General features: G+C 40.4%; 1 protein-coding gene across 1 annotated transcript in view; it reads right to left on the reverse strand.

The window, feature by feature from the left end:
• Window positions 1-8,444: 8,444 nt before the first annotated feature.
• The window catches only part of LOC149303270 (COMM domain-containing protein 1-like), a 38,302-nt gene continuing 29,574 nt past the window's right edge, over window positions 8,445-17,172 (reverse strand). The window contains exon 3 of the mRNA XM_089481652.1: window positions 8,445-8,552. Within this exon, the coding sequence (XP_089337778.1) occupies window positions 8,445-8,552 (108 nt within the window). The remainder of the gene's footprint in view (window positions 8,553-17,172) is intronic.

Raw genomic sequence — 17,172 nt, forward strand, 5'->3', positions numbered from 1 at the left:
ACACTATGGAAAGACACAACAAATTGACTAGAAAGAAATCCACTTGGACTCCAAAACCAGAATATAACCCTACACTCGATGGATATATAGAGAGCTTTAGACACAGAGTCAACTCGGAAATATTAGAGAAAAATACCAAACAAACTGCCAACCTAACTAAGAAGGAACAGAAGGCCATTCGATCACTTAAGAACAATCAAGAAATTACAATTAAACCAGCAGACAAGGGAGGTGCTGTAGTTATTATGGACACTGAGGATTACAAAAAAGAAGCACACAGACAACCAGGCCCGGACTGGGACAAAAAATAGGCCCGGGCATTTAAGCCTGAGCAGCCCATATTTATTTATTTATTTATTGTTAAAGCCCACCCTTCATGTACCATCTTTGCATGTAATCATTCACACAAATCATTAACACATTCATTAATGCAGTCTCACGAATCATTCAAGCAATTCATCCACACATGAATTCATTAATTGTCATACGCATTCACACAATTCATCCACACATTTATTCATTCATTCTCATACGCATTCACACTACCCCCTCTCATCATCTTATCTGCCCCTTCTCACTATGTTCCCCCTTTTCACTATGTAACCCCCTTCCCCACTTCTCAATATGTACCGCCTCTATCTATCCCCTCTCCCCCTTTCTCACTACCTAACCCCCCTCTGCCCCTTCTCACTGCAGCCCCTTCCCTCACCCTATTTACCTTGTTGCCAGAGCAAGCAGCAACTGCGACCGTGCCTGTGGCAGGGCAGGATTGACTTAGGGGCTGATGGAGCTGCAGCTCCAGGCTCCTACCTTAAAATAGGCCCAGTCAGGAGCGGACTGACTGGGCCTATATGGCCGCATTAAGGCAGAGCCCCTTAAGCCCGCCGCAACTGCAACCGGGTCCGCCACTCTAAGGCAGAGCCGGCCTTAGGTGTTCTGACGCCCTGTGCGGACTACTCCTCTGGTGCCCCCCCATCCCAAAAAAAGAAAGGAATAAAAACTTGTAACAAAACTCCCCTTTCTCACTATCTATCCCCCTGTATCACTATCTACCACCTCTGCCTCTTCTCACTGTTATCATTATATACTGAGGCAGACATTGACGGTGGTACAGCATAATACTTATCACTATATACTGAGGCAGAAATTGACGGTGGTACAGCATAACACCTACCACTATATACTGAGGCAGACAATGACGGTGGTACAGCATAACACCTATCACTATATACTGAGGCACACATTGACAGTGGTACAGCGTAATCCCTATCACTATACATTGAGCCAGACATTGACAATAGTGCAGCATAACCCCAATCACTATATACTACGCCAAACATTGTTGTGGTGTAGGCCTACCACTTCATTGTCTGGCTTAGTAGTAGGGATGCACCGAAACGAATTCTGGACTGAAACCGAAAATGCAGCATTTACCTGTCCGAAACTGAATATGACCTCCCCACACCATAAAAAAAAACCTTTTATTTAAAGTAACACACCAAAATAGGACAAAACAATTAAAAAACAATATTATATGTATATATATATGATTGTTAACAGCAATCACATTCCTATCATGCCCAGACATACCCAGATTCCAGGATGTACTCGCAGACTTGGCATGATAGAAGTATGATTGCCCTATCTACCCCTTCTCACTCCCTTCTGCCCCATCTACCCCTTCTCACTCCCTTCTCCCTTATCTACCCCCTTTCCCCCTATCTACCCCCTTTCCCCCGTCTCACGCCCTTCTCCCTATCTACCCCCTCCTAACTATCTACCCTCTCCCTCTTTGAAGTTCACTTACCTTTCAGGAGTCCTGCGGTGAGGGTGCAAGGCCTCTGCCTCCCAGCTCTGCCACTGTATGGAACAGTATAGAGTGATGGGAGTTATGATGTACTTTTAGAGCATAATTAGATCATGAAAAAGACATTGGAAATGGTACAGCATAACACCCATCACTCTCACACATTTACCAATCCACACATATATACCAATCCACACCTATATACCAATCCACACGTATATACCAATCCACACGTATATACCAATCCACACGCATATACCAATCCACACATATATACCAATCCACACATACACCAATCCACACATATATACCAATCCACACATATATACCAATCCACACATATATACTAATCCACTCTCACTGAATATTTTCCTACCTTTCCTCTTTTCTCCTTACAGCTCCTTTTCCTCCTCTTCGCTCCTCTTCTTCAGTTCTTCTGTCTTCTTCCGGTTCAGAGGGCACGGACAGCGGTGGGCGCGGCTTCAGTGTTGTGCGCCGGGATCTAACAACAAACCCCGGCGCACAGCAGCTGTTGCCGCGCGGATCACAAGGGAGCGGTATCGGAGGTCTTTAGCAGACCTCCGGCTCCCTTGAGAGCCTGCTCCTCCAGCGGCGGACATTACTGTCCGTCTCTGGAGGGGTGCCGGGTGCCGCAAGTTGGCACCCCCTGATGAGCGGCACCCGGTGCGGACCGCCCCCTAGAGTGTGACGCCCTGTGCGGTCGCACACGTAGAGCTCTAAACGCTGCCCGGACTAAGCACCGGGGACTCAGAAGCACCGGTAAGTTGGAGGGGGGGGGGCATAACACAGGAGGATGCAGGGGACCTGCATCCTCCTGTGTTATGCCCCCTCCAACGTACCGGTGCTTCTGAGTCCCCGGTGCTTAGAGCTCTACGCGATTCGCGTGGAGCTCTACATGCTGCCCGGACTAAGCACCGGGGGCTCAGATGCAGGGGACCTGGACCCTCCTGTGTTATGCGCCCCCCCCAACTCAGAAGCACCGGTAAGTTTGGAGGAGGGAGGGGGAGTGTTAAATGTGGGTTTGAGGCATTTCTGGAGGCAGAGTGCTCTGTGAAATGCCTTTTAACCCCTTTAATGCCACTCTGCCTCCTGAAATGCCTTAAACCTCCCTATATGCCACTCTTCCCCATAATATGCCTTTTAACCCTCTAAGTGCCAGAGTGGCATATAGGGTTAAAAGGCATATCATGGGGCACAGTGGCATATAGGGTTAAAAGGCATATTATGGGGCACTGTGGCATTTAGAGGGTTAAAAGGCATATCATGGGGCACAGTGGCATATAGGGGGTATAAGGCACTTCTGGGGCAGATGTGCATAACTGGGGGACAGGTTGGAAAATAGAAGGAAATAAAACCAAAATATTTTTCTCAAGCATAGCTTTTATTAAAAAAAGTGTTTAAATGAATTAACATTTACTGGTAAAACTTTTTTCCTATAGGGTCGTCTTATATTCAGGCTTTTTCTTTTTTTCCTAAATTAATATTAAGATTTGGGGGGTCGTCTTATAATCAGGGTCGTCTTATAATCGAGCAAATACGGTAATTTAAACCCTGTGCGGCCGCAGACCCGTAAGGCCGGCCTTGGTGGGGACTTCCCGGCCCCTTAGAGTGGCGGACCCGGTCGCAGTTGCGGCCGGCTTAAGGGGCAGGTGCCCCTTATGCCCTGCGTTAATGCGGCCGTAGGTAGGGTAGGGGCCTGGAGCTGCAGCTCCATCAGCCCCTAAGTCAATGCGGCCCTGCCGTGGCCCGGCCCGATGGCCAGTCCGGGCCTGCAGACAACTCTCTGATGACAGACACTACATCCAACTTCAGGAGGACCCCACAAACGCCTATACCAAAACACTCAAGAATATCATAAAAGCACTGCCGCCCAACATCAGACAACAGGTGGAAGGCTTGGTGCCAACTGACCCCAAAAGTGGGCTCCTTCTACATGCTCCCCAAAATAGACAAAGAGGGAAACCCCGGAAGACCCATCATTTCAGGAGTCGGAACCCTTACAGAAAATATTTCTGGCTGGGTTGAAAAAATCCTTAAACCCTTAGTAAAGGGATTGCCCAGTTACCTCCAAGACACCACCGATCTTCTCAACAAACTTACCAACATCGGCACATTTCCTGAGGGCACCATTCTTGCTACCATGGATGTAGAATCCCTCTACACCAACATTCCCCATCGATGCCGCAAATACCTAGAACAGGAGAACCTAGGAATGGAGCCCATAACACAACTAATACATGTTATCCTCAACCATAACTACTTCACATTTGGACAGGACTTTTATCTCCAAAAAATGGGGACTGTAATGTGCACACGAATGGCACCACAATATGCCAATTTATTCATGGCCAGACTGGAGGAGGACTACATCTCCACCTGCCACAACAAACCGCTGGTATATCTCCGCTACATCGACGATATACTAATCATCTGGACTGGTAGCGAAGAGGAACTCCTCAGATTTCATGAAGGCTATAATGACTTTCATCCCACTATAAAACTGAAACTGAGCTACTCCTGCACTAACATCTGCATAAGGAACAAGTCAATTCAGACTTCACTCTACCGCAACCCAACAGATAGACCAACCTATCTGAAACACAACAGCTTCCATCCCAGACATACCAAAAACTCAATCATATACAGTCAAGCTATTCGATATAACCGCATCTGTTTGGATCCTATGGACAGAGATAAACACCTCCAGAATCTCAAGGAGGAATTCATAAACCATGGGTACAGTACAAAAATCACAGACTCCCAAATACAGAAAGCCTTCTGAGATACCAGCAGCCACAAAAAAAAGATCGAGTACCATTAGTGGTCACCTATAATCCACGAATGGAAGCTCTGCGCAAGATCTCAAAGGAACTACAAGAAATCTTGCACACTGATGAAAGACTTCGGACGATATTCCCACATCCCCCACTGCTCTCATTCAAACAGCCTCCCAATCTCAAACAATGTATAGTGAGGAGCACCCTTCACAGGCGAACAACAAATGGTACCTCTCCCTGCCAACAAAAGAGATGTGAGACCTGTGCACACATCCTTCCCACAGATGAAATACAGATACCAGGCTCACACTTACACAAAACCAATGGCTGCTTTACGTGCAAATCATCTAACGTGGTGTACCTCATCACGTGTGCTAAATGCCCAACAGCGATGTACGTGGGGGAAACAGGCCAAGCATTACACAAACGGCTTCATTCCCACAGACATACCATCAAACAGAAAAAAATAGATACTCCTGTTGGAGAACACTTCTGTCAGCTGGACACAGCATTCAGCATGTGAAGCTGTCAGTACTGATGGGATCGTTCCGCACCCAGAGGGAGAGAAAGATATGGGAGATCAAACTAATATACCATTTTAATACCCTACTTACTGGCCTCAACAGAGACAGAGAATTAATCTCCCATTATAACATCACTAACCATTAATGCCTTCACAATTCAAATTAACTACAAACAACTTATTCCTGGGAACATTTGACACCTTCATGGATCTGGCATATGTCTAATGGTTTTATGGCCCCTCTAACCAGGGAGTGAACTGACCAACGATGCTTTGATTGAACCATATCTGTCCATTGGATCTCTGCTAGTCCAACTAATTTACTGCTGAACAAATTCCCCAATACCTCTGTGTTTATCTAAAGTCTTTGTTAATGTGTGAATTGTGCTTTTGTATTTAGAAAAGTCTGTGTTAGCTTCATTAATGCCTGAGGAAGAGACCTAACAACTTGGTCTCGAAAGCTCGCAATCAAACTCTCAGTTGGCTAATAAATGGTATCATTTTAACTATAGTTTACACTAAAACACACAAATTAACATGCATACAGACATATTAACATAATATTAACATGCTAATATTCACACACAGTAACACACTTACACAAAAGAACTCTGACTCACTGATTTAACCAGACACTGGTGTAGGTTTAAATACATCTAGAAGTCAGTGAGTTGGAATGGCAACACTCCTGCAACCCTTTTCTTTTCCTCTTTCAGCCTTGTTCCTGCTCTACAAGAATCTATTTTGGTCTCCCCCTCCCAAAAGAAGAAGAAAAACACAGACATTTAACAAAAGATAAAGACTATTTGACCCATCCAGTCTGCCTAAATTGCCCTGCCTTTAAGACCTTACAATGTAAGGCTTTGTCCAGCTGGTCTATCGCATTTCAATAATCCTTAATGATCTGATAACGTGTACCTCATATTTTCAGGTTACCACAAATACAAAGGTTATATTCATACTCCTTGTAATGGTTCAGTTATGTCGTCAAATATTACTTACGCTTAGATATAACTAAATGTGCCCTTTGTGACAAAGTAATGCATCTAAATAACAAAATGCAATACCAAATGCTAAGTATAAAAACTCCACAAATAATACAGTTGGTACAGTCTTCTAAAGATAGCAACATCCAAAAACCCAAATGAAGGTGATAAGTGAAGCGTGACTGTGATAATCCCACAATAAATGTTTGCGAAGGGAATGGTATTTCAGATCATTGTGGGATTGTGAGAATGGCAGTGTGTTCCTTGGCTCTGCCATTGACATAGTGTTTGGCAACAGAGCTAAAAACAAAAAGTTAATTGTAAGATTCAAAATCTGCCTAGATTTTTAAAAATAGTTCAACCTGTATGTTCTGAAAAGCTTTATGCTGGGGGCAGTCATCCCAGCCGACTTATTTTTGCCAGTTGCATACTGGGTTTACATAATCATTGTGGCAGAAAAGACAGAAAACAAAATAAATGTCTGGCCCTAGGGTACTGTGTTGGGGTGCACAATGGAGGGGACACTGGAGACATAGTAAATCCTGCCGTTGGCCCTCTAGAAAAGTCTTAAAAAACACCATACTGGCAAAAAAGATGTCAGGTAGTTTTCAATGCACCACAAAAAAAAAATGATGTAAAAATTTTTTGTTTAGATAACAGATTAAACTATGTAACAGATTCCAAGATAAAAAAATCTAAATCAGATCATTCTTGTTTTATGATTCTATGATGCCTAATAGGGGAAAAAGTGATACAAAACATACTTTCTACATACAGTGCAAGCCAGTCTATTGGGCACTGTGGAAAGTGTAATCTATCACTTTTTTTTGTAACCCTACCATTTATGGTGATCAAAAAAATAAGTATTTCTTAAAGTTTCAGCCTGCAAGGGAGATGGCCAAAATGTAGAGAGTTTTAAAATACATCTTTAGAGTGGATTTTTCCACACTTTACATTTTTTGTTCAGCACACTAAATAAAAATAAATTGCTTATCTATCTATCTATCTATCATTATTATTTATTATTTTATATAGCACCATCAGATTCAGCAGCGTTGTACAAAGGGTAGACAGGACATAACAGTTAATATATAACATAACAAGATGACATACAGAAACAACAAGTGAGGAGGGCCCTGCTCAAATGAGCTTAATAGAGTGTTAATATGTATATATACACACACATACACACATTTATACACTACTGTTCAGAAGTTTGGGGTAGCTCAGAAATGTCCTTGTTTTTGAAATAAACGTAAATTGTATCCATTAAAATAAACACATAAAAAACACAGTGTAGATGGGTTCAGACAACTTTTGTAAGCTTTGTACGCAGAAGAGTAACAGCTTCAAAACAGTTATTGATTTTGCCACGGTTCACAGATTCCCTGGGTAAAATGTTGAACCAACATCCTGCCTTTTTATTAACCCCTTAAGGACAATGGGCGGTCCCAAAACCCATTGAAAACAATGCATTTTGAGCCCGTACATGTACTGGGCTCAAAAACTGGTATAAGGTCCGTGGAAGTTACAAAATGGTCCAGGACATGACTAAGCAAACTGCGGATCTGCAGCTCTTTAAGACTTTCTTAACGATGATAAACAGCTGTTGGTCCATGGATTGTCGTCTTCTGTAGAGCGAGACCACCATCTTCAAACTGGGCGGTGCAGATGATGAAAATTGGAATATAAAAAAACAAATTAGCGACATTAAATAATTTGGTGTTTAAAAAGACCTCCAGATTGTAGCTAGATGTTAAGGGACTTGATTGTTACAGTCTACTGTATCATTTATTTTTTAAAATTCACATAGATCCACAGAGGATTTGCCACTCATGTCTTTGCCAGAAAGCGGTAATAAAGAAGAGCAGATGGTTGTCAACACAAAGTGGGGTTTATTTACATCTATATTTTGAAGTCATGACAGAATTGATCTTTCTAATGTGTAAGTAGAAATATTGTGGGAAACACTATAAAACATAATCTGGTTTAACATACAGAGCCATTGATCCTTTAATAGCCCAGAAGAGCATTGAAACCTGCTCAATGTCAAAAATGGCCCCAATGAAGGAATATTTCAGAAGAAGGCTGGTGGCTAGTCATCATTTCCGGGTATTGTTAGGTAACTGTTCTATTACCCCCGGCCACTGTCTAGTTACATAGTTGCCAACTCTCTTCCAAATTTGGAGGCCTAAATCATTAACAGGGATGTATTTCGAGTACATAATTTGCATTTAAACAAATCATATTTTACAGTGTGCACCCATTTTAAAAGAGTGCTTTTACACATAAAAAAAACACTTTATTCCTCAATAGTCTTGTCTTCCTGTTTAGCTGGTCTGGGTTAATGTCGTTATGCTTTCTTCCACTTCCGAGAGCCTCTTCAGCACTTGGCTTATCTTTGTTTCATTGAATTCCAAACATAAAAATTCTGATGTCTGCAAAATAAATCAAAATAAATATTAAATAAATACGGTTACTATTTTAGAGATGCAATCTAACCCAACTTTGTTTTACTGTAATTAATGCAGGATGGACAAAGATGGCTTGACTGCAGTTCTAAAATGCAATCCAGTCTACAATTACATACATAACCATTCCTTTTTTAGTTAATGTGAAAAATACTTTTACATTTGGACCTATCTCTGCGAAATTAAAAACAGCAATTTATAAGGGATGATTATGATTGTTTCAGTCATACACATCATTTATTGGTGTTCTCACAGGAACGTTACAATTATCATCTTTTGCAAATCTATTTCCTATCCATTGGCATGGTACCAACACCGACCCAAGGAAGCCAAATGTATAAGTTTTGTGGACGCCCTCCTGCTCCAACCAAGGCAACAAATACCATATCTCCTGGACTTCATAGTCTCAGCTGGCCAGGGGTAGTCATACCCTTTAGCACTGTTTACAGAAATAATTCTTTAGTCAGATAACATTTTCCCCGATACATATTTTCACAGAAAATATTTCCTTCATTCCAGTGCTCATTTGACACATGGAAAAAATACTAAAAGTGATTGTGGTTTCATGCAATTTTTCACGTTGCCGGAACTACCTTACAATGAAGCAGAGAAAGAATATAATCATCCAAGTTCTGGTGACAATTAATTAACGGTGGCTACTCTCACTGATGCAAAGAGTTACTGGCTTTACAACTCGCACATATATGTTCTGGATATGTTAGGTTTTTTATTCTGAACAGTAAAATGCAGAATGAAGAAAAAAAAGTTCTTTTTTTTAAAGTCCTGTAACTAGAACAGAAGTTCTCAAAAAGACCCCGACCGCTATCAAAATGTAGATTACACATGAGTACACTGCCTTAAAGATAATTATCGTTTTGCAAATGGAACATCTAATGATGCATAAAGCTGACAGCCCTCAAACCATCAAACCCTAGCTTGTAGTGGAAAAACAGGGTGCAGTGCATCCAGCACAGTATGCAAAACTACTCTAAGTGTGAAATGTGATGGGAAACATGAAGTAAACACAGCATTTATTGTACAAAGTAAGAGGATACCCTACTGAGAAATGCATTTCAGCAGATTCTAGGGAACAAATCATCATTACAGCTGCCAGTGGCAGGACTGATTTAGAGTAAGCGGTAATAATTTAACATTATAGAGGTAGATGTACAGGAACAAGAAGTCCTTTCCAGAATGCTCACAAAATAATTTTAATAAAAACAACTTATGAATGGCTGTGATTCATCAGGGTCAGCTATGGCATCATCATTACGCCCTAGCAGGGAGGCACACACTAGAGACACAGATAATTCTGTTTTTAGAAGAGACAAGCACAACTTTGGAGCCTTTAGAATAAAGAAGTAATAAACACGTGGCAGTTTGATTCAATCCTGGTCTAATACATCCTAGATTTTATAAAGATGTTGTTTCCAACAAAATTGTATTAATAGGGTTTAGTTAAAATATTTTTGCCAGATTTCCAAGCAAAACACAATCCTGACAAATGGGTGTTTACATAACTTTCCAGGGGTGAGCATGAGAACCCGCATGGACATGGACCTAACTATACTGTATGTGTCACGGCACCTGGTAAGTCTAGAAAAGGCTGGCTATGGATTACCTCCAGTACCAATCTTTCAGAGGAGCATCCTGGAGAACTATCCATACATTTAGAAAGAGCCCTAGGCTAAGGTCCAAGGATTTCCCGGCTACTACTGGTCTGGCTACTATAAATGGTCATGACTTGCATTAAAATTTACAATGTAGATGATGTTCTCCCCCCAAGAATTGCTCGTATGAAACCATTGACCTGTAAAAAGAAAGCTACCACACACACTTCAGTTCAGTAAAAATCATTCAGATAATCTGCAAAGGTTTTTGGGATGACATTTTCTAAATAGATGGGTAAAAGTTTAAACATCTTGGTCTCAACGAGAAATGTCCACCTGTTGTTTCCAGGAGATACGATGCACATAGAAAAAGGTAAATATGTTTTTTCAGCTTCCAACTGGTAAGACGTTATCCTGCTGACTAAGATTAAAATAATTAAACAATTCAGCACCATGTACATCAAGTTAACATTATAAGACAACCAAAATAAAATGCCGACAGAATGTTTAGACATTACTAATTGGCTTTCTGTGTGATACATTTGCCTTGATGGCAACCTCTTCAAAGTCACTCTCTCATAGTAAGGCTTCAGCTTTTGCTCAAAGAGCAAGGACAATGGGAGACTTCAAGAACGTTCACACTACTTGTGACTACCAAGTTCAGGGTCCAGGGCAGCATCCCTGAATTCCTCTGCCAAAAGGCAGCCCTGGGTAAAGTGAGGAATGGAATACAGAAAACTAAGAAACTGGCAATGGAAGCTAGCGCAGAATTGCAGTATACAAAGTTGATATGGAGTGTGAAACATCCAATTGTACAGAGCCAAGGAATATGATGAATTTATAAATTATATAAAAAAACAGATTGGTTAAAACACTGAAGCACTTTCCTGCGGAGAGGAGAGAGGATCAGTCAGAGGATTTGTCAGGCTGGTATGAGGGCATTAGGCTGAAAGCCTCAACAAACAGCTTGACTAAAATGAAATCAAATCACTGTGACCCCTTACAGAAACCAGAAACAAGTTCATGTCGGGGGAAAAAGCTAACACCTAGTAACTGTACCTGCAGAGCAAGGAAAAATAGGCTGTGCATTTTGGCCATATGACTACAACTGGGCATTCTGCAATCTGGTGACATAAATATCAGCACAGTAAGGGTGAGGAGTGAAGTGGACAGTTGGTGATGAGAGGACATAGCTTTGTGATGTTGACTCACTAAAGTGGCAAAGCTGTTTGGCTGTGAAGACTTGCTTTTCTTCCAAAACAAGATGTTATAGAAAAGCTAACCCAAGCAGTAGACTATGTAGGTCCAAAAAAAAATCAGATCTGTACACTGAATACTGTATTCATAAAGTATTTATTAATTAATTAATAGATAACATAAATTGAAAATTGAAACATCATTCAGCTAATCCTAAGAGATACACCTTTTTATGTTGTATGAAGTGTTTTGGAGCAAAACACTCCATATGCAGTGGCTTATTCTGGCCTAGGTTCATCACTTTCACTTAAAAACTATAGTCTATATTTGTCATAACACTTGATATGACTTTTGAGCCTGGTGTTCTAAATATTGTTGAGTCACACGCTGTTAATGTTGGCTACTGTAGCTATCCTTAAAATCTGAGCTGTTGGAACACAGTTACAAACAAATGTTAGGATCTGCCCTGAAACAAAGAATATTGACAAGAGACCCAACCGAGGTGCAATCATGTAAATCTAGTATATATAAGCTAATAGTAGTTCATGCTTGATATCCTAGTATCTTTTGGCTTCACAAAAATCATATTTATTATTATTATTTATTGTTTTATATAGCACCATCAAATTCCGTAGAGCTGTACAATGGGTAGACAAGACATAACAAGTAGCATGTAACATAACAAATTGACTTACAGAGACAACAGGTGAGGAGGGCCCTTTTCTCCCCATATAAATTGACAGCACTTTTGAGATTTTGGTACTGGATAATAGATCAGTAGGGATGACTGTATGATATGCTATGAAGGATATTTTTATTCTGTTTGATTTCCAAGTGATTTATTTATTTAGAACAAGTTTTACCAGGAAGATTTGTCTCGTTTTCCAGTATGTGCTGGGAATCAGCGATGTGTGTTATAACTGCACTGGAGGACAAATCGGCACTGCACATTGTAAAGCGTGGGTTTGCCATGCAGAATGGTAAACTACACGCCCGTAGTCTAAGACCGGCATTAATATTTGCTGGACACCACGTTTCTTGAGGGGGATCGAGGCTAGATTTGTTCCGGTAAAAAGTCAATCCTAGGATATACCTTTGATAAAAGCTTGTCAATACGGAGACCAAAAGAGAAGCTGGGATCTAGCCACATACCGAGATACTTGTAAGAATTTACCTGGATCAAGTTATAACATGATTTGGTCCTGGTGTTTATGTGAGGATTGTTTAAGTAGTTTAGCTTTTGTTCCAAACAACATGGACACAGTTATATCAGTGTTGGTTAATCTCTTCACAGTCAAGGTAACCAAACATCACCATAACTATATTAGCGCAAACCAGTTTTTCTCACTGTTTTCTCCGTTTTTTTCAGCTTCTCTTGGCTTCCAAGAATACTAAACTTAAAAGGTCAAACTATTTTACATGTTTGGCTTTGGGTATGATTGCTTAAAAAACTGAACTAAATGTTTTTACATTTGTTTGATTTGTTGAAAGAAGGCATTAGCCATTACTTGCCAAAATACATAGGTCTGGCTTGACTATAATTAATTTGTTTTGACAAAACTACTTTGGTGGTATTGTGTGTTAGAATACTTAAATGAAAAATATGTACAAAAAGGCAGGCCATGTGAGGAATACATTCTGAGATATATAAAAAAGTATTGGATAAAATATCCTGAAAAAGGGAATTTCTAAATTTTGGTCCTGATTGAAAATTGTAATCAGGCCTAATGCTCTTATATGTATATTTCCCCTTTATGACAACTATAAGGCAGACCTGAGAACCTTTGGGGGGTGATCTGGAATCTTTGGGTGAATCTTCCCTGGAGCTCCAAGTTGGTGTATTCGATCTGTGCGTGGGGAAGCCGGCTGTGAGTAAACTGGTGTAGGTTTATTACAGGTGGAAAACAACAGAAATGTGTAAATAACATCACACAATATAAATACTGCTTGTGATTGGTTGGAAGGTGCATATGCAAATTTTAAACTGCCCTGGTGTCTGCCCATTTCGGGGAGGTTTCACCAACTCAGGTCTAATCCCCACCCATTAAAGTGCAACCAGGACCAACCCTGCCCCTATGTGAATGGCTAGCCACACCCCTTATTACAGCCACACCTCCTACAAGGAGTGAGCCCTGGGAAGTTACCATTTACATTGGCAGGGAATAACCTAAGTGTCAAACATCATGGCAAATCCCTTATTCTACATTAGCTTATGTGTGGAAAAGATGAATTTGCAGTATGTTATAACATTAAAGCACCTGAGCAAGACAAGACTGGGGACGGGTAAGTGGCCCTTAAGGCCGGCTGCCACCAAAGGATGGCTGGATACGCACGGCTACCCATTAAGTATACCCATGCATCATGTGGCCATGTGTATACAGCCAGCAGCCATACTCTGCAGGACCAGATTCCCTGATGGAGTGGCAGATTTGACAAGTATGGGGTCCTATGGGCTATCCAGCCCACCAGGCATTTGCTTGGTATGCCACATGGCCTGTCCGGGCCTGCACGTTAGAACACTTTTAATGTTTGTTAATGTATACATTTAAATGCTTGTGTAATACGACATAATGAGTTCTGGATTTCATAATAAATATGCATGGAAGCTGCTAAACTGATCCAAATAACTTGACTTCGACAATACATTAACAAGACAGCTGGCAGACAAGAAACCTTGGTTGTCGGGACTGATGGCAGCTAAGCCTGAGACTCCTCACCATAGTATGTGTTCATATAGCGCTGTATTGTCCAGCAGAAGACAACATCCCACATTTACAGCTCAGTAAAACACTGTCTTCAATCACGCTTTATTTTTATACACTGCCAAATAACACAGCGCGCTTCACATGGGAGAATGAGCAAAAATGCAGGTCTATAAAAAGATTAACCTACTTTCATTACAGTAATGCATATTTTATGCTCCTGTCTTAAATCCTCCGAATATAACTCAACATCCTAAATATTTCAAAAAATTGAGCAGATTAACATTAAAAGGACACCTCATTTACAGATTTTAGCTTGCAGTTATTATATATTTCTTTACCCATTTTAAATATAATTACATATAAATCATTTCCACTAACATACTTGGATATTACAAAAAAATAAAATAAATCACTATTTATGTACAGTAAGGATAAAAAAAAGTATGTAAAAAGTGGTTTGCTTTAATAGGAGTACCTAAAGAACTATCACTATCCCACTGATCATTATGATTTGCCATCAGTTTAATTTGTGGCACAAGTTCGTGGTCACAGGCCATCGGCTGATGGGAGGAGAGTGACCTGGCGGAAACCATATAGTGTTTCAGCATCTCAAACAACTTTTAAAGGACATGCCGATGGATGCCTGATGAAGTTTAGCCACAGAGGTTCTCCTGGGTCTTTTGGACATAAACTTGAGCAAAATATGTTTACGAATGATTTGGCTGTGCACATTTTCCCCATCCTTTGTTCTGTTCTGTTACGTGAAATGGGGATATATGTCACACAGTATAAGCCATTCTGCCACGGAACACTACAAATGTTCCAAGATAAAGATGTTTGTTGCAGAACTTTCAACAAGGTCAGAGACAGTGAACCCCACTATATAATGTGATTTGTATACCATCTGTTGGGTTCCTACCAAACAGCGGTGCACATTTGTTTTCATCGTAATATTATTTTGCCTGTATTGCTGGTTTTCCTGATTGCCCAAGATCTACGCCTCTGATCTAGAAAAGAGGCCTGTAATAGGCCATACATAACTAAAGAATATGTCTCGCCAACCACCTGTCTCCAAAATCTTCCATCTGTATGACTGTGTCCCACGCAAGCACCAGTCGGTCATGGTCTGGCGGTCTGATGTCAGCAGGGTTACACTGTCAGATATGTGTTCGGCAGCCGTTCTTGGGTGGGTAGTTGAAGACTAATCTCCTCTACCATCCCATCTCAATGCAAGAGACTAAAACAGGCCAGGTAGCCGGAGCCATAAAGTCCTCAGGTATGATGTCTAGAGAAGGATCTTAAATATTTCTTAATATAAATTGTCTAAATCTTGTTTTAAAATAGTTAAAAAAAAACAAGCAAAAAAAACCAGGCAAACACAATAAAAAGAGGTACACACATAAATGGCGTTGTGCATCTTTACACAAGCTATGTATAAAAGTAGAATGTGTTACGTGCATGCACAACAGACCTGGTGGTGCTGCCTCCCAGAAGTACAAGATACCGCTCGTTTTTATGAAAAAGGGGCATAAGTAATACAAACATTACTTTCCCCACAGATAACTAGAGAAAAACGGGCATCACTGTCTCTGCCGCTGAATTTCAGTCAATTAAAAGTTTTTTCAAACACACTAGAAAGAAGTCTGATTCTTAAATAAATAATGACAATTAACTAGCATTTGAAAAACTGAAATATTCCATTGCCATAATTACTGAAAGCTGCAATTACGATCTAAAAATATAAAAAATAGTGTTTTGGTTCTTAACAGCTTGTCTAGTCTAAGAAAATTAAAGGTGTTCTGCTAACCTTCCTGAATCTAACACATTTAGGATTAAATGCAGGATTATAATATGCATTTATATTATATGTCCAAACCTTTCACAGAATTTGTCGATCATGTCGAATTTTGCCTCATTTATCATCTTTGCTGGAAAAACCTAAACATCATCTTACATTAAAGCAAGCCCTGTTAGCTCGTTGCCATGTAATTGAAGACAGCATCTTATAAGTTTTAGTGGCGTTCTTATGCATTTAAACATTCAACAAAAATAATAAAATGAATGGTGAGGTCTAAGTGGGACAGCATCTTTAAGGGAATGGGTGACAGATATTCTAACTTGATATTAGGGAATATGCCGATACGTCACCGTAAGGCTAGGCGGTGAAACGGTTCTGTTGTTCTCATTGTAATTCCAAATGTGTCTGAATGAAGTACGTAAGGTCTAAGTCAAAATTTTAGAAACTAGGTCACAGACATAATTGTATTTTTTTGTCTTGAAGCTGGCTCCTGCTAGGAAAACAAGCCTATGCAAGCTAGAATTAATCCAACAAAGCGGAAAAGGGACAAAACCTATCATTATATATTGCACTGCAAGCGTTTTAAACGGCTGTCATTATATATTTAGTTTTAGTTTTGTTTTTGTATGCAGAGAATCCAAATAAGTCCAAAAAAAATGCAAGTAGGAGCTTTGAGCTCGATTCAGTGACCCGGATAAACCTTAATTGGCCTCAACGGTGTAACAAAAAAAAGTGATGTTGGAACCACAGAAAAACCTGCCCTTCAGCGAGGGGCGCAGTGCGGACGGACAACGGAACTGCATTTCAGCCGCTAACTACTTATATGTATTTTCTCAACTAAGACTTAACTTAGTAAATTGTGTCCAAGTGCTTTCTTAGCATATTACCTGCTCGCCACACGCACAAAACGGGTGGACTTTGGCATCGCACCTTGCGTTGAGTTAGCAAATTGATATTGAAAAGGTCAAAATAACAAAGCGGAAAGAACCTGTTTGTTTGTTTTAAGTACATTAATGGAGCTGTATTTATAGCACTAGGGATATTTCCAGCAAAAGCATATTAATCACCGATACACACAAAGCCAAAGATGGACGTCCGGTAGCTGGAGAAGCCGATAAACTTACCATCTAAATAGGTGTTCGGTAAAACTTAATTATGTAGCTCATTTATATACAGAAGATTAAAAAATGTATGTCATGTATAATCTTTAACACCACATGCTTACACACACGTATACAGCCCATGAAACAAGCGGCCCCGCTTTGATATAAATTGAA

This window comes from Sceloporus occidentalis, unplaced genomic scaffold (assembly GCF_023333645.1).
Source record: "Sceloporus occidentalis isolate IW3139 unplaced genomic scaffold, rSceOcc1.0.p SCAF_15, whole genome shotgun sequence".
Lineage (NCBI taxonomy): Eukaryota > Metazoa > Chordata > Lepidosauria > Squamata > Phrynosomatidae > Sceloporus > Sceloporus occidentalis.